Source organism: Rhinatrema bivittatum, chromosome 2, assembly GCF_901001135.1.
Source record: "Rhinatrema bivittatum chromosome 2, aRhiBiv1.1, whole genome shotgun sequence".
NCBI classification, from domain to species: domain Eukaryota; kingdom Metazoa; phylum Chordata; class Amphibia; order Gymnophiona; family Rhinatrematidae; genus Rhinatrema; species Rhinatrema bivittatum.
In genome coordinates, this window is record NC_042616.1 from 711,918,320 (window position 1) to 711,935,633 (window position 17,314).

General features: G+C 45.1%; 1 protein-coding gene across 2 annotated transcripts in view; it reads right to left on the reverse strand.

The window, feature by feature from the left end:
• Positions 1-8,709: 8,709 nt before the first annotated feature.
• The window catches only part of MTERF3 (mitochondrial transcription termination factor 3), an 86,726-nt gene continuing 78,121 nt past the window's right edge, over positions 8,710-17,314 (reverse strand). For both annotated transcript variants that reach the window (XM_029591755.1, XM_029591754.1), the window contains exon 8: positions 8,710-10,153. In XM_029591755.1, coding sequence (XP_029447615.1) covers positions 9,959-10,153 — 195 coding nt within the window. In that variant the 3' untranslated portion in view covers positions 8,710-9,958. The remainder of the gene's footprint in view (positions 10,154-17,314) is intronic.

The following is a 17,314-nucleotide window of genomic DNA, read 5'->3' on the forward strand; positions in this document are numbered from 1 at the left end:
TCGTCCTAAAACGATTCACATCCCTATTGGGTAGGGTGGGATTGAGGATATAGGGTAGGGTGGGATTGAGGATATAGGGTAGGGTGGGACAGAGTAAGAAAGCATTACTTTCTTACTCTGCCAAGTAAACTGAGAAAAAATACAAACTTAATATTACTCTTCTGTAAAATTAACTGAAGTATCTGTAGGATATATAGCTGTTTCAATAATAGAAAAATTTTACTCAGTGCAAAACTTCCCATGAAAGAGACCGGGGATTGCATCCATCCCCATAATTTAATTTGAAATTCATAAGGGATAAAATATTCAACATGTACCATTTAGCATGATCTCTGTGTATCTTAAGTCCCAGGTGTTTGTTTCTCCAGCCCAATTTAAGGGAAACTGTTCCTAATTGTCTTTCAGCTTCCATATATTATCTAATGCCTCAGATTTGTCCAGATTTAATCTAAAACCTGAACAACTCCCATAATGTTCAAAAACATAAAAATTTGGATACATACTCTTTAGTATTTGGTAGGAACAAGAGAATATGATTTTCAAATGACAATGGGGCCGATGCAATATATATGCACAGAAAGCGGGCACTGAACAGTCAGCGCCTGCTTTCTTAACGCGCCCCCAAACGCCCCTGCTGGGGGTACCATGCAATAATTAGGGGGTCACGTTAGCAAGGAGGTGCTACGGTTGCTTGCACGCCCCTAGCACCTCCTTGCTAAGGAGAGCGTCAGACGTCCACCAATTAGGAAAACTGACGTCAAGTTTTTCCTAAACGCCACACAGCCAGGGGGTTCAGGAAACGGATGCTTGTCAATTGAGCGCTTGTTGCCTGCACCTGACTGCCGGCACTTTTTTAATCTTTTTTTTTTTTTGGTTAATTTACTTTAGTTTTTCCTCCTACTTAATATCGTTGCGATATTAAGTAGGAGGCAGTACAGAAAATAATTTTTTTCTGCTGTTCTATACTAATTTTAGGAGCGCTCAGGTATTAACGCCTTTGTGATCGCTAAAATGTGCTTCCTAGATGCACTTTTTTTTTCATTGGGAGAGCAGTGCTGGAACTGCATCTAAGTGAAGTATCTAGCTTAATTGGTTAGGAATAGTAACCGCCTCAATAAGCAAGCTACTTCCACGCTTATTTGTTTACCCAGCCTGTGCAATTCAGTCCTTGGTTGTTGTCTGAATATACATCCACTTTTCTTCATCCCCCCTGCTGTTGAAGCAGAGAGTTACGCTGGATATACATTGAAAGTGAAGTATCAGGCTTATTTGGTTTGGGGTAGTAACCGCCATAACAAGCAAGCTACTCCCTGCTTTTTTGTGAATGCAAATCCTTTTTTCCACATTTCCTCTTGCTATTGAAGCATAGAGCAATGTTGGAGTCGCAATAACAGTGTGTATGTTTATTAAATACAGGTATTATCTCCAGGTAGTAGCTGTAAGCCTCCGTCTCTTCATTCACATCCTCTAGTCTTTATGGATCCACAGTGTTTATCCCCCACCCCTTTGAAGTCCTTCACAGTTTTGGTCTTCACCACTTCCTCCGGAAGGGCGTTCCAGGCATCCACCACCCCTCTCTGGGAAGAAATACTTCCTGACATTGGTTCTGAGTCTTCCTCCCTGGAGCCTCAAACCGTGACACTTAGTTCTGCTGATGTTTTCCCCAACGGAAAAGGTTTGTCGTTGTCTTTGGATCATTAAAACCTTTCAAGTATCTTTTAACTATGCTGATGTATTTTATTAATAGATGTTAGGCCACCTATGTCATAACAACAGTGTTCTTACGCCAGCCCTATTATGTTTTATTTTTCTGAGATGGGGACCCAGGATCTAATTAGCATAATGTGGCAGTTTGGAATTCTGCTCAGCACTGCCAACTTCAGCACAGAAATAGCTCAGTGAGATAGAAAACCCAGACTAGATTCAGATTCCTGTCTGGATCAGACTTAAGTCTGGGCAAAAATTTGTGTTCTTCTAAATTATTAAACACACAATTTTAAAACTATCTATGAAGTCCCAGATGCTTTGACCCATTCCAACCCCAATTTTAATGATAAAAGAAGTGAATCCCATATATTGTACAAACTGTTTCTTTTGATATTCAAAAGAAAAAAAATATTTTACTCATTTGTAAGTATATCTCTAATGTCCCCCTCCTTTGTTTGACTGATTTTAAGCACTTTAAGCACTTTATTCCTTCCATTGAAAACATAAGAACATAAGAAATTGCCATGCTGGGTCAGACCAAGGGTCCATCAAGCCCAGCATCCTGTTTCCAACAGAGGCCAAACCAGGCCACAAGAACCTGGCAATTACTCAAACACTAAAAAGATCCCATGCCACATAAGCAGTGGCTATTAATTGCATCAGTGGCATTAATTAACATAATCAGAGAAGCATATAAAGGAACCCTACAAGTCCCCTCAACCAAAACCACACGTCTTTCAGCCACCAAAGAACGAGCATTCTCGACAGCGGGACCGGCCATTTGGAATACCATGCCTCGAAACCTCAGACCGGAACCCTGCCTTCTAACATTTTGGAAAAAACAAGACTTGGCTATTCCTTCAAGCCTTCCCTTAACTTTCTAAACCATGCAAATGCCATCTAGTCAGACTACGCTTTATTCAGCTAGGCGCCCCGCCTAACTACGGTTGTTATATTTTTATTTAACTCTTCTGTCCTTTGTTTCCGGCTACCTTAGCACCCAAGTTCATTTCACCTTGTTTACTGTAACTTTACCTCTTGTTAAATGGTTAAGTTATACTCCTTGTTCCTTGTAAACTGATATTATATGATACTGTTTCTGAATGTCAGTATAGAAAAGCGTTAAATAAATAAATAAAGTAAGTAAGTAAGAAAGAAAGTAAATTTGATTAATAGCTGTTAATGGACTTCTCCTCCAAGAACTTATCCAAACCTTTTTTGAACCCAGCTACACTAACTGCACTAACCACATCCTCTGGCAACAAATTCTAGAGCTTTATTTTGCACTGAGTGAAAAAGAATTTTCTCCGATTAGTCTTAAATGTGCTACTTGCTAACTTCATGGAATGCCCCCTAGTCCTTCTATTATTCGAAAGTGTAAATAACCGATTCACATCTACTCATTCAAGACCTCTCATGATCTTAAAGACCTCTATCATATCCCCCCTCAGCCGTCTCTTCTCCAAGCTGAACAGCCCTGACCTCTTCAGCCTTTCCTCATAGGGGAGCTGTTCCATCCCCTTTACCATTTTGGTTGTCCTTCTTTGTACGTTCTCCATCGCAACTATATCTTTTTTGAGATGTGGTGACCAGAATTGTACACAGTATTCCAGGTGCGGTCTCACCATGGAACGATATAGAGGCATTATGATATTTTCCGTTTTATTAACCATTCCCTTCCTAATAATTTCTAACATTCTATTTGCTTTTTTGACTGCTGCAGCACACTGAGCCGACGATTTTAAAGTATTATCCACTATGATGCCTAGATCTTTTTCCTGGGTGGTAGCTTCTAATATGGAACCTAACATTGTGTAACTACAGCAAGGTTTTTTTTTCCCTATATGCAACACCTTGCACTTGTCCACATTAAATTTCATCTGCCATTTGGATGCCCAATCTTCCAGTCTTGCAAGGTCTTCCTGTAATGTATCACAATCCGCTTGTGATTTAACTACTCTGAATAATTTTGTATCATCCACAAAATTTGATAACCTCACTCATCATATTCCTTTCCAGATCATTTATATATATATTGAAAAGCACCGGTCCAAGTACAGATCCCTGAGGCACTCCACTGTTTACCCTTTTCCACTGAGAAAATTGACCATTTAATCCTACTTTCTGTTTCCTGTCTTTTAACCAGTTTGTAATCCACAAAAGGACATCGCCTCCTATCCCATGACTTTTTAGTTTTTTTAGAAGCCTCTCATGAGGGACTTTGTCAACCGCCTTCTGAAAATCCATACACACTATATCTACTGGTTCACTTCTTTCCAAATATTTATTAACCCCTTCAAAAATAATGAAGCAGATTTGTTAGGCAAGACTTCCCTTGGGTAAATCCATGTTGACTGTGTTCCATTAAACCATGTCTTTCTATATGCTCTACGATTTTGATCTTGAGAATAGTTTCCACTATTTTTCCCGGCACTGAAGTCAGGCTCACTGGTCTATAGTTACCCGGTTTGCCCCTGGAACCTTTTTTAAATATTGGGGTTACATTGGCCACGCTCCAGTCTTCAGGTACAATGGATGATTTTAATGATAGGTTATAAATTTTAAATAATAGATCAGAAATTTCATTTTTGAGTTCCTTCAGTACCCTAGGATGCATACCATCCGGTCCAGGTGATTTGCTACTCTTTAGTTTGTCGATCTGGCCTACTACATCTTCCAGGTTCAGTGATTTCGTTCAGTTCATCTGACTCATCACCCCTGAAAACCATCTCCGGAACTGGTATCTCCCCAGCATCCTCATTAGTAAACACGGAAGGAAAGAATTAATTTAGTCTTTTTGCAATGGCCTTATCTTCCTAAGAGCCCCTTTAACCCCTCTGTCATTTAATGGTCCAACCGACTCCCTCACAGGTTTCTTGCTTCGGATATATTTAAAAAAAGTTTTTATTATGAGTTTTTGCCTCTATGGCCAAATTCAATTCAAATTCTCTTTTCACCTGTCTTATCAATGTTTTACACTTATCTTGACAATGCTTATGTTTTATCCTATTTTCTTCAGATGGATCCTTCTTCCAATTTTTGAAGGATTTTTTTTCGGCTAAAATAGCCTCTTTCACCTCACCTTTTAACCATGACGGTAATCGTTTTGCCTTCCTTCCACCTTTCTTAATGTGTGGAATAGATATGGACTGCACCTCTAAGATTGTATTTTTAAACAATGTCCATGCCTGTTGAACACTTTTAACCTTTCCAGCTGCACCTTTCAGTTTTTTTCTATTTTCCTCATTTTATCAAAGTTTCCCTTTTGAAAGTTTAGTGTTAGAGCTGCAGATTTACTTATTGTCCCCCTTCCAGTTATTAGTTTAAATTTGATCATGTTATGAACACTGTTGCCAAGTGGCCCTACCACCGTTACCTCTCTCACCAAATCCTGTGTTCCACTAAGAATTAAATCTAAAATAGCTCCCCTCTGGTTGGTTCCTTAACAATTGCTCCATGAAGCAGTAATTTATTACATCCAGCAACTTTATGTCTCTAGCAAGTCCTGATGTTACATTCTTCTCCCATTATTATTGCACTGCCAAATTGGTTAGCTTCCCTGATTTCTCTAAGCATTTCATCATCTGTCTGACCATTTTGTCCAGCACATGGGATTTCTACCCATATAGATTGTCCAGCACATGGGATTTCTACCCATATAGATTCTACTGAGCATTTAGTCTCTTGTATGATCTTTATCCTGTTGGACTCTGTATCTCCCACACATAAAGTGCCACACCCCCACCAAGTTGATCCTCCCTATCATTCGGGCCGATTCAGTAAAGTCCGCAGGAGAGCGGGCAAACAGGCCACTCGCCTGTGCGCACGATTCAGTATTTAAATGAGGCCCGGCGGTAGAAATGGGCAAAAGGAGGTGCTAGGGACACTAGCGCGTCCCTGGCGCCTCCTTTTGGCCCGGAGCGGCGGCTGTCAGCGGGTTTGATAGCCGACGCTCAATTTTGCCGGCGTCTGTTCTCGAGCCCGCCGACAGCCACGGACTCAGAAACCAGACGCCGGCAAAATTGAGCGTCCGGTTTTCGACCCAACAGCTGCGGGCAGACTTCAAAATTTTTTTTCTTTTTAACCCTTCGGGACCTCCGACTTAATAGCGCCATGATATTAAGTCGGAAGGTGCACAGAAAAGCAGTTTTACTGCTTTTCTGTGCACTTTCCCGGTGCCCGAAGAAATTAGCGCCTACCTTTGGGTAGGCGCTAATTTCTGAAAGCAAAATATGCGGCTTGGCTGCACATTTTGTTTTCTGAATCGGGCGGGGCAACCTAATAGGGCCATCAACTGAATCACGTGCGAATACCTAATAGGGCCATCAACATGCATTTACATGTTGAGGGTGCTATTAGGTTCGGCGGGTTGGACACGTGTTTTCGGCCCCTTACTGAATAAGGGGTAAGGGAAAACGCGCATCTAATGGCGGGTTAACAGTGCGCTCCATCGGAGCACACTGTACTGTAGCGGCCCGATAGTGATATAATTTGTACCCTGATATTGCACTGTCCCATTGGTTATCCTCCTTCCACCAAGTCTCCATGATGCCAATTATGTCAAGCTCATCATTTGCTGCTATACACTCCACCTCGCCCATCTTATTTCTTAGACTTCTGGCATTGGCATACAGACATTTCAAAGTGTGTTTTTTGTTTGTATTAACAACCTGCTTTTCAGTTGTTAGGGATAATTCGGAAATCATCATTAATGTTAAATGAAATACTGGAGGTTTACAGGGGACTCCATATGTTCCCATCCTTTATTTGATTGAATTGATTGGTATTTTTAGAGTTTTAATACTTTATACTGGAAAATTACTGAAATCCATCCGAAGCTTTGAAAATTCATGGGGGCCCTCTGGAATCAGGCCTTAGCTAATTTTTAGTTATTCGATCTGTTTATAAACAGAACGGCAAAACAAGAAGCGACATCACCTGTTTACTTACTGTCACGGCCTGCTTCCACCGTTTATGCTGGGAGCTTCCCAAAGCTCCCAACACCAAAGAATGGCCCCCCCTAATGCAGCAGCAGCCAGGGATGCACACAAAAGTGATAATAACCATGCAGGCCAGGTTCACCCCCAATCGCAGTTTTGACTCCTTCCTCCTCACTGCTGCTACCCAACTCAGCTGACTCTTTCCGCTCTTGCATCACCACAACTTGACTCACTGCCAGTCCCACTCCCAAAGCAGCTCAATGCTGCTTCCTAATATCTGTGCTTTATTTGATTCACAGGTCACAGTAGCTTCCTTTTCAATATATAAACAAAAAACTGTTTTAAGAGCTATAACAACCCTATACAGAAGCTCCCAGCAGCTCTCAAAATTGAGGAACAATCTAGCCAGCAAGCGGTCAAGCAGCAAGCGGTCAAGCAGCACCCTCACCACCTCAGGAAATCATGTGGGCATTTCATTTTTTAAATGTTACTTTATCTCCTTTTTAGCTCCCTTGTTTCATTAAGTTTGTCAAAACCACTGACTCAGCAAGTTTATGTCTAGTAGTACCAGCATAATTGTTGGGTGAGGACAGATTGGGGAAAGGAATCTGCTAGCCTTCATGTCAAGCAATGCAATTCTCACAGGCATTAAAACTGCAGAGGCCACCCCCTTGCTTGACTTGCATCTTGCGTTACCTCAGGCCTGCTAAGTTTGGTTGTGCCCTCCTTTTTAGGGTGACTCGCTTATCCCCAACAAACAGATGTTTTCAGCAAGTTTGAACTGTGCAATGCCCAAACACTTGCCCAGTTCTCACAAGCCAGCGAGGACAGCATGGGAGTTCAGGCACTGCATGCCTAGAAGACACCGACTGCTGTGCAGTGGCGGCAGTAAATGGAAAAGCTGTTCCAAAGTCAACACTGGCTGAAAGATTCTAGAGAAACTGAGGGGTGAGGGAGATTAATTAGGGGGAGACCTGACTTTGAAGGGTTAGAGTTAAGACAGGATGGTTCAAGCTGACAGGTGGAAGAGAAAGGTAGGGTGTTAGGGTGGCAGGGCATTGGGAGTGTGTATTGGGGAAATAATGTGTGGGGGAAGGAGCTAGAGAGAGAGTCCTGAAAAGAGTTTGGAAAACAGGCTGAGGGAGAGTGTGGTGGGGATAGTTTTAATTACATGAGTTGCTCTGAGTGCATCTCAGAAGTCAGATTGCCTGCATTATCAGAGGGGGAACCCTCGTCATCAGATCATATCATCGAAGAGGGATGACCTGTTGCCAATGATTAAATGATACCACTTTGTGCAAGGATGATCCTTCATTATTACAATGAAGTTTTTTTTGCCAAAGTGGCCCCTACTTGGAAAAAATACTGAAGATCAATGTTCTATTTTCTTTGGGCCCTACACAGACTGTCCCCTCACTGAATCACAGGAGACTCAACTAGATTTTACTTTAGCATATAATAAAGGCAAAATTAAAACCTGGCTGTACCAATTGTGCAAATATATTCAAAACTTCCCTCAATGCTCAATGTAAGCAATTCTGTATTTGTATTCTAATTAATAAAATCTATATAACTTTATTTTCCATTATAAACTGTGGATTGGCCACTGTTGGAAACAGGATGCTGGGCTTGATGGACCCTTGATCTGACCCAGTATGGCATTTTCTTATGTTCCTCCTTTATGTCAAATGTGCTCTTAGACAACCTAGACCACCACCACACACAATTGCTGAAACAGAAAAACACACATATCATGTCAGATGAACAGATTAAAGAATTGCCACTTTTGTCAGTTCCTCTCTCTCACACACACACACACACACACACAACACACACATTTCTTCAGAATCACAACACCCACCAGCATTCCATGGTCAGAGATAGCTCCTCCTTTTACAAAACAAGAAACAAATGAAAGAGCTCACAGCCATACACATTTTCCCCACAGACAGAAAATAAAAGAAGCCCTTCAGCCCTATATGCGGCTCTGCTAGTTGGTCTACGCTGTATTCACACACAGCATAAAACACCAGAGAACAGCAAAAACAGGAGAGAACACAGATTGAATCTTCACATAACAACTCTTTGGATATGTTCACTATGCATCACAAATATGGACTGAGAGTTTTAACACATAGCAGAACAAACTATCATATGGGGGTAATTGGATATGCTGTCTCAGCTATACCATACCAAGAGAAAAAAGTTAAAATGAATAACTTGTCAGAATATAGAACTGTAAACATGTTTGTGTATATGTATTTAAAAATGTCTGAGCAACAATGATTTGTAACCGTGAAAATGAATGCCTGCTGATTTAAAGGAATTAGATAGCAGAAAATGTACAGTTAACACTGGAATCTTTTGGCTGGGAGGGGGTGGGCAAGGATGCAAGCATAGGAGAGTTAAGACATCCAGTCTCCTGCAGCAGTGGCTATTCTGTGAGAGAAGTGTAAATTTACATATATGACATTTCTCAATGTATAAAAACTTAACTTTTACTGAAATATATTTTTTTAAACTATTTAAAAAAAAAAATTAAAATATAATTAAATCAACCTTTGGATTATTTCTGTTTCCATGATTTTTTTCCATGTCTCTTTTTTATTTCTTTTTCATTCTTAAATGGGGAAGTTAGAAAAGATATAAACTGCCATTGAAAAACTGGGGCTGTCAACAACTGTCAGAGTTGAGGTTAATAAATATATCTATCTGTGAGGCCTCCCAGAGTCCTGTAAAAAATGCCGTTGAATGTGGGTGAATCAGTGTTAGGCGGCCATTCTGGGGCTGGAACTGAGTATTAATGGAGTACTTGGGGATTTCCTAACCTGCATGGTAAATTATTAAATTTTTTTTTTTTTTTAAGAAGCAAATATCTAATTTTTAAGTAGCAGATAGGTTTTTGCTAGGAATCATTTGCCATCTTCAGCTTTACTGGGCAGTTTAAATAAGCAAGTAATATATGAGCTAACTGTTTTGTTAAAAAAAAAAAAAATCTTATAAAAAAAAAAGGAGTACATTATACTACTAAAACTTACCACATACAAAATGTGTGTATTTCCAGTTTCTGAAAAGTGCCGTTTTAAAAGCCAGGTGCAAGATCTCTTGAGCATATCTACACAATACCATGCTTAACAAAAATATAACTTGATACTTTAGCAACTTAAGTAGATACAGTACATATATTTACAATACTATTTATTCTGCAAAAAATTCAATTTTTAAAAGGCTTTTGTTTATATTACAGCATTCTTTTTAGATATGAATACATTTTATAGAACGCATAACCATGGTTTTCCATGTGTTATTAATTAAAGTGTTTTCAGGAAATTTTCAAAGTCTTGAAGCGAGGCCTTGGCAAGATCTGCACAGAACACCTCATCAGGCACGGTTGCTAATTTGTCCAGTGAGACATAGCTGGCTTGGGCCGGGTCATACTGTGCTCGTCCCAGGAACATAAGAAACATGTGTCGTTCTTTGATTTTTAATAGCTTTGCATTAAAAACCTATGGGAAAAAATGAGAAGTTTAGACAGCTTGTGCAGACTACAAAAGTAAACAGTCATGTCTCCTAACTTTCTTCTCTCCTATCCCAACACTGCAAAACAAAAATATTGCACTACTACTCACAAACTTCAAACTTATATTTTGACTTATTTTTTGTCCCATATTTGTGTATATTTTTGTTATGGTCTGCTAAAACCAAAATTGTATCCTTTCCCTTCATTCTGCAGTTGAATTATAAACCACCATCTGTTCTTCTCTATTTTTGCTACAAGAAGCAAGTTAATAAGCAGTCTTGACTACACATCTTACTGGAAGAAAACACAAGACTTAAGATATATTTAAAATTTAAAACAAATTAAGTGTTGTAAAATCAAATCATCTTTTCCATTTGTTCCTCCTTCTAGCTCGAAGGACCCCCTCCTGATCTTGGATCACAGCAGGATTGTGAACTTAAGCAGCTTTGGATATTTTAGGGACCACCTTATTACTTTTCATCTCCCAATTTTCAGCCAGCGTTGCCTAGCAACATGTCGTTAATTATTTAACCACGGTAATTTTTTTTTTTCAGTTGCATTATATGATTAAACATTAGCAACATTGTTCCTTAAAAATCAGATCCTGTGAAGTTTTATTGGCTGTTGTATGTTTGGACCACAAAGGAGGTTTTTAGAACAAGGATAGAGAGGCATCAGGAGAGCTTCTTCAACTCAAATGTTTAGTTGCTGGTAAAACCAAACGATCTTTGTGAACTAGGATGATCAAACACTGGAGCTATATAAAATGAGTGAAGATGGAAGCCCCCCTAGTAGCTCACTGTATATCTACATCACATGTGTTTGAATAGAACTGCGAACACCAGATCTTCAAACCACCAGTGAACATCAAAGGAAGGAACTATGCCCTAATTTTATACAGAAAAGAAGTTGATCTTTGATCTATGCACAATGTTGAGATTACTACCTGATAATCTCCTTTTCCTTAGTGTAGACAGATGGACTCAGTACAAATGGGGATAGTATCCGCGTGCTAGCAGTTGGTGACGGATCTGACGTCAGCACGGGGTATATAGCCCCACAGGAAGCGTAGCAACTCAGTAATCTTCCTTGCAAAAGCTGTTAAGGATATGTGTACTGATGCTCAGTGAAAAAGTGAAAACAGGATTCCCCTGACCGATTGATAGGAGCTGGAGACCGCCAGCATTCACAACCGGAAGGCGTTGACACCTGGCATAGTGTACACTCGTATAGCAATAGATGACATGGCTTACCTTGCATCGGTGAACCCCATGTACGCAGGCAGCTGGGCGGGATGCTGAGTCCATCTGTCTACACTAAGGAAAAGGAGATTATCAGGTAGTAATCTCAACATTTCCTGGCGTGTAGCCAGATGGACTCAGTACAAATGGGATGTACCAAAGCTTTACTCCCAGCTTGGGCGGGAGGCTGCCTGAGGACCATGTAATACCGCCCTTGCAAATGCGGAGTCCTCCCTGGCCTGGACATCCAGACGGTAGAACCTGGAAAAGGTATGGAGGGAGGACCATGTCGCTGCTTTACATATTTCTGCAGGCGATAGCATCCTGGACTCCGCCCAGGATGCTGCTTGTGCTCTGGTAGAATGAGCCTTGACTTGTAGAGGCGGAGACTTCCCGGCCTCTACGTAAGCTGCTCGGATAACTTCTTTAATCCAGCGGGCGATGGTGGGCCGCGAGGCCGCTTCACCTTGCTTCTTCCCGCTGTACAGGACGAACAGATGGTCCGTCTTTCGTAGGTCTTGTGTCACTTCCAGATATCTGGGCAGCAATCTGCCAATGTCGAGATGGCGTAATAAACGTCCTTCTTCAGATTTCCTCAAACCTGCCGTGGTAGGCAAGGATATGGTTTGGTTAAGATGAAACTGTGAAACCACTTTAGGTAGAAAGGAGGGAACCGTCCGAAGATGGATAGCCTCAGGAGTGAATCTGAGAAAGGGATCACGGCAGGACAGTGCTTGCAGCTCTGAGATGCGACGCGCCGAACATACTGCCAATAGGAACACCATCTTCAAGGTGAGAGAACGGAGAGACATGCCCCGAAGGGGTCTGAAGGTGGATCCCGCAAGGAAATCCAAAACAAGATTGAGGTTCCATAAGGGCACAGGCCACTTTAATGGTGGACGAATATGCTTGACTCCTTGCAGGAAACGAGAAACATCTGGTTGCTTGGCGATGGTCTTGCCATCCCTCCTGGGACCATAGCAAGACAGCGCAGCCACCTGAACTTTGATGGAGCTGAGGGAAAGACCCTTCTGAAGACCATCCTGCAGGAAATCCAACACAATGGGGACTGAAGTCGTATGTGGATTGGTGCCACGAGTGTCGCACCATGCTTCAAACACTCTCCAGATCCGTACGTAGGTGAGGGATGTGGAAAACTTGCGAGCTCGGAGGAGTGTATCAATCACGGGCTCCAAGTAACCCCTTTTCTTCAATCTAGCCCTCTTAAGGGCCATACCGTAAGAGAGAATTGAGCTGGATCCTCGTGAAGAATGGGACCTTGACGTAGAAGGTCCCGGAGAGCAGGCAGGGGAAGAGGCTCCCTGCCAGAAGTCTTTTCATGTCCGCATACCAGGGCCTTCTTGGCCAGTCTGGTGCCACTAGAAGAGCTAGGCCCCGGTGTCTCTGAATCTTGTGGATGATGGCGCCCAGCAGAGGCCACGGAGGGAATGCGTATAGCAGAGTCCCTGGAGGCCATGGTTGAACCAGGGCATCGATTCCGTGTGAGAATGGGTCGCGCTTGCGGCTGAAGTATCTGGGTACTTGAGCATTGGACTTGTCCGCCAGTAAATCCATGACCGGAATCCCCCAATGATCCACAATCATCTGGAAGGCCGTGGGTGACAGCTGCCACTCTCCTGGATTGAGGCTTTCTCTGCTGAGGAAGTCTGCTGTGGTATTGTCCTTCCCGGCAATGTGGGCGGCGGAGATGTACCGAAGATTCGCCTCTGCCCAAGTCATCAGTGGGGCGATCTCCAGAGATACCTGTCGGCTTCTGGTGCCGCCCTGACGGTTGATGCATGCCACCGTGGTGGCGTTGTCGGACATCACTCTGACTGCTCTGTTCTTCAGTCTGTGAGCCAATCGAAGGCATGCTAATCGGACTGCCCGGGCCTCTAGGCGGTTGATGTTCCACGTTGACTCCTCCCTGTTCCATCGCCCTTGTGCGGTGAGTTCTTCGCAATGTGCTCCCCAGCCGCTCAGGCTGGCATCTGTGGTGAGCAGAGTCCACGTGGGTGAGGACATCTTCGACCCCCTGCTCATGTGGTTGGACTGCAACCACCACCGCAACTGGGTCCGAACTCTGGCTGGTAGAGGAAGGTGCGTGGAATAGTCCCGGCGACGGGGGCTCCAGCGAGAGAGCAGGGAATGCTGTAGAGGTAGCATATGGGCCCGCGCCCAAGGCACCACTTCCAGGGTGGATGCCATGAGACCAAGAACCTGCAGATAATCCCAGGCTATGGGTCGACTGGCTCCCATCAAATACTGGATGCGTTGCCGAAGTTTCAACTTCCTCTTGGTCGTGAGACTGACCGTGGCTGCCCGGGTGTCGAACTGTACTCCCAGGTATTCCAGGGACTGGGAAGGCTGTAGGCAGCTCTTGCTGAGGTTGATTACCCAGCCCAAGCTTTCCAGAAGGGCAATCACTCTGTTGGTTGTCCGAAGGCTCTCCTCTCGAGACTTCGCCCTGATCAGCCAGTCGTCTAGGTAGGGATGGACCAGAATCCCTTCCCGCCTGAGTGCCGCTGCCACCACTACTACCACTTTGGTGAATGTCCGAGGTGACGTGACCAACCCGAAGGGTAGAGCCCGAAACTGGAAGTGGCGGCCCAGAACCTTGAAGCGTAGGTAGCGCTGATGATCTGGATGGATCGGAATATGAAGATATGCTTCTGACAGGTCTAGCGCCATGAGGAATTCTCCGGGCTGGACTGCGGCTTTGACGGAACGCAGAGTTTCCATGCGAAACCTCGGTACCCGTAAGTATCGGTTGACTGACTTGAGGTCCAGGACAGGCCGAAAGGTACCCCCTTTCTTGGGTACCATGAAATAAATGGAATAGTGTCCAGAATTCACTTCCCAGGCAGGTACTGGGATGATGGCGTTCAAGGACAGGAGCCTCGCTAGAGTAGCTTCCAATGCCGCCTTCTTGTGCATGGGACATGAAGATTCCACAAACTTGTCTGGAGGGAGATGATGAAAGTCCAGATAATATCCTTCCCGGATAACGGTGAGAACCCACTGGTCCGACGTGATCTCGACCCATCTGGGGTAGAAGAGGGTTAACCTGCCCCCTATGGCTCTGTCCCCCAGATGAATCGGCAAATTCTCATTGTGAGGCGTGGCCGGGACCCGAGCCCGGACCAGCCCCCCTCTTGCGCTGCTTGGTCCGAAAGGACTGATTCCCGGCTTGAGGGCGGGGTGCCTGGTAGCGACCCCTATAAGGAACAAAGCGCTGTGAACTCCTGCCCCTGGAGGGCCTTGGAAAGGTGCGCTGGCCCCTTCTGGACCGATCTTCTGGTAGTCTAGGCACTGGAGAGGCACCCCAAGTACTGGCTAACTTATCAAGGTCACTGCCAAACAACAACGAGCCCTTAAAGGGCAACCTGGTGAGGCGAGTCTTTGACGGCGCATCAGCTGACCAGGTCCGGATCCAGAGCTGCCTCCTGGCGGCTACGGAGGATGAAATCCCCTTAGCTGTTGTCCGGACCAAATCCGATGCCGCATCCGTGAGGAATGAAAGAGCTGACTCCATGTCAGCTGCTGGAGCATTGTTCCTGACCTGGGACAAACAGGCACGTGTCACCACTGTGCAGCAGGTCGCAATCCGCAAAGATAGAGCTGCCACTTCAAAGGTTTGTTTTAGAATGGCGTCCATTAGCCGATCATAAGGCTCCCTGAAGGCCGTCCCCCCTTCCACTGGAATGGTAGTGCGCTTGATCACCGCGCTAATCAAGGCGTCCACCTGAGGACACGCCAGCAGGTCCTGGAGAGCCGGTGCCAATGGGTACATGCCCCTCAGGGCCCGGCCCCCTTTGAAGGAAGCCGCTGGTGCCGCCCATTCCAAATCTATCAGTTGTTGTGCCGCTTGCAAGAATGGAAAATGGCGGGCTGTAGGACGAAGACCTTCCAGCAGGGGGTTCTGCGCAGAAGGTACTGAAGCGCTGGGACCTGTAATATCTAATTCCGCTAGACACTGAGACACCAGGTCGGAGAGATCCTCCTTAGGGAAGAACCGCCTCATGGTTCTATATGGCTCAATCCCTGGGGGAAGGTCCCCCTCGTCCGGGAGTTCGGACTCGTCCGGTGAAACCTCCTAGTCTGATTGATCTGGACTATCCAGCGGCGGGAGGTCCCGCTCACGATAAGAGTGTGAGGGTCCAGGAACAGGATCCATAGGCGCTGCCACCGCAGCGGCAGCCGCAGCAGCCACCGTCGCAGCCACCGCAGGAACTGCAGCAACCGCAGGAACAACAGGAGCAGCAGGAACAGTAGGGCCGGGACGGGAAGCCGTTTGCATCTGGACGAAGGCATGAATCCCCTTAAAGAGATCCACCCAGGAAATTGAAGCAGCCTCTAATCGCCGGGGTACAAGATCCCCTGGGATTCCCGAGTGGTCGAGACTGCCCCCTAAATCCGGGGTAGCCCCTGGAGAACTGTCAACAAATCGTGGCTGAGACCGGTCCTGGCCTGAGGGTCCCACAGCCTCCTCACATTGGGCACATAGGGAGTCTGGCTCATCACTGCGCGTGGCTCTAAGGTGGCATGCAGAGCAGAGGCCAAGGGCCTTAATGCCTGAGACAGGCGGCGCCGCCGCTGACGACGCTGCTGCGTTCTGATCCATTGAAAACTATGCGCTGAATGCTTAAGACAACAGGCGCGCAATAACAAGAATAAGCGGCTGCAATAGGCGCGTAATATAACAGGCGCACAATAATAATATGCAGCAGCAATAGGCGCTTAATACAACAGGCGCACAATAATAATAATATGCGGCAGCAATAGGCGCTTAATACAACAGGCGCACAATAATAATAATATGCGGGAGCAATAGGCGCTTAATACAACAGGCGCCCAAGAATAATAATATGCGGGAGCAATAGGCGCTTAATACAACAGGCGCACAATACGAATAATAAGCGGCAGCAATAGACGCTTAAGAAACAGCCCCAATGATATGCAATACACACTCAGCAATATGCAGGGCACAAAACACGCCCAATGTCTGCAATATAGGCACAGTAATAGGCGGCCAGCAATATACGCGCAAGGGCATTCAATAGGCTTTCAGCAATAAGCATTTAGCAACAGGCGCTCAATAGCAGTCAATAGGCTTTCAGCAATAAGCGGTAAGCAATATACGTTCAATGGCATTCAATAGGCTGTCAGCAATAAGCATTTAGCAATAGGCGCTCAATAGCAGTCAATAGGCTTTCAGCAATAAGCGGTAAGCAATATACATTCAATGGCATTCAATAGGCTGTCAGCAAGAAGCATTTAGCAATAGGCGCCCAATAGCCTACAATAGGCTCTCAGCAATAGGCGGTCAGCGACACACGCTCAGTGGCAGCCAGTATGTAGCCGCTGCTCACAGCAAGAAGGCAATATACGCACAAGGAGGAATAGAGCCGCGCCTATTACAGGCGCTCAATACCTGAACAAGGCTCCAAAATGGCGTCCTCCACGGCGTGCCACGCCGCCGATCCTCTGTCCGTCGGAGTCCAGAAACAAGAGAGGTACACTTACCTGATCGTCGGCGCTTCCCGGCTGGAACCCAGGTGGTCTCCGGCTGCGGGGGGAAAGGGCCAGTACCTTCACTGCCGCGTTGGAGGAGATGCACCCGCTGCCCCGTCCACGCCGGGACCGAGGCGCCTCGAAGCCACACCCGAACCTCGCCCGGGGGCTGTGTCCCTGCCACGGTTCGGCCGGACCGAGGACTTCCACCTCCGGGGGTCCACGGGAATCAGCCCGGGAAGCTCAACTGGGGGGAGGAACCATAGGGTATCCCCGCAGGAGCGCGGGGCTCAACAGTCATTGTAGAAAGGAAAAAGTAGAATCTAGAATGATAAGAAAAGAGAAAAATTAAAGTAGTCTTGGAAAGCACGCTCAGCTAGCATGCAGGCACT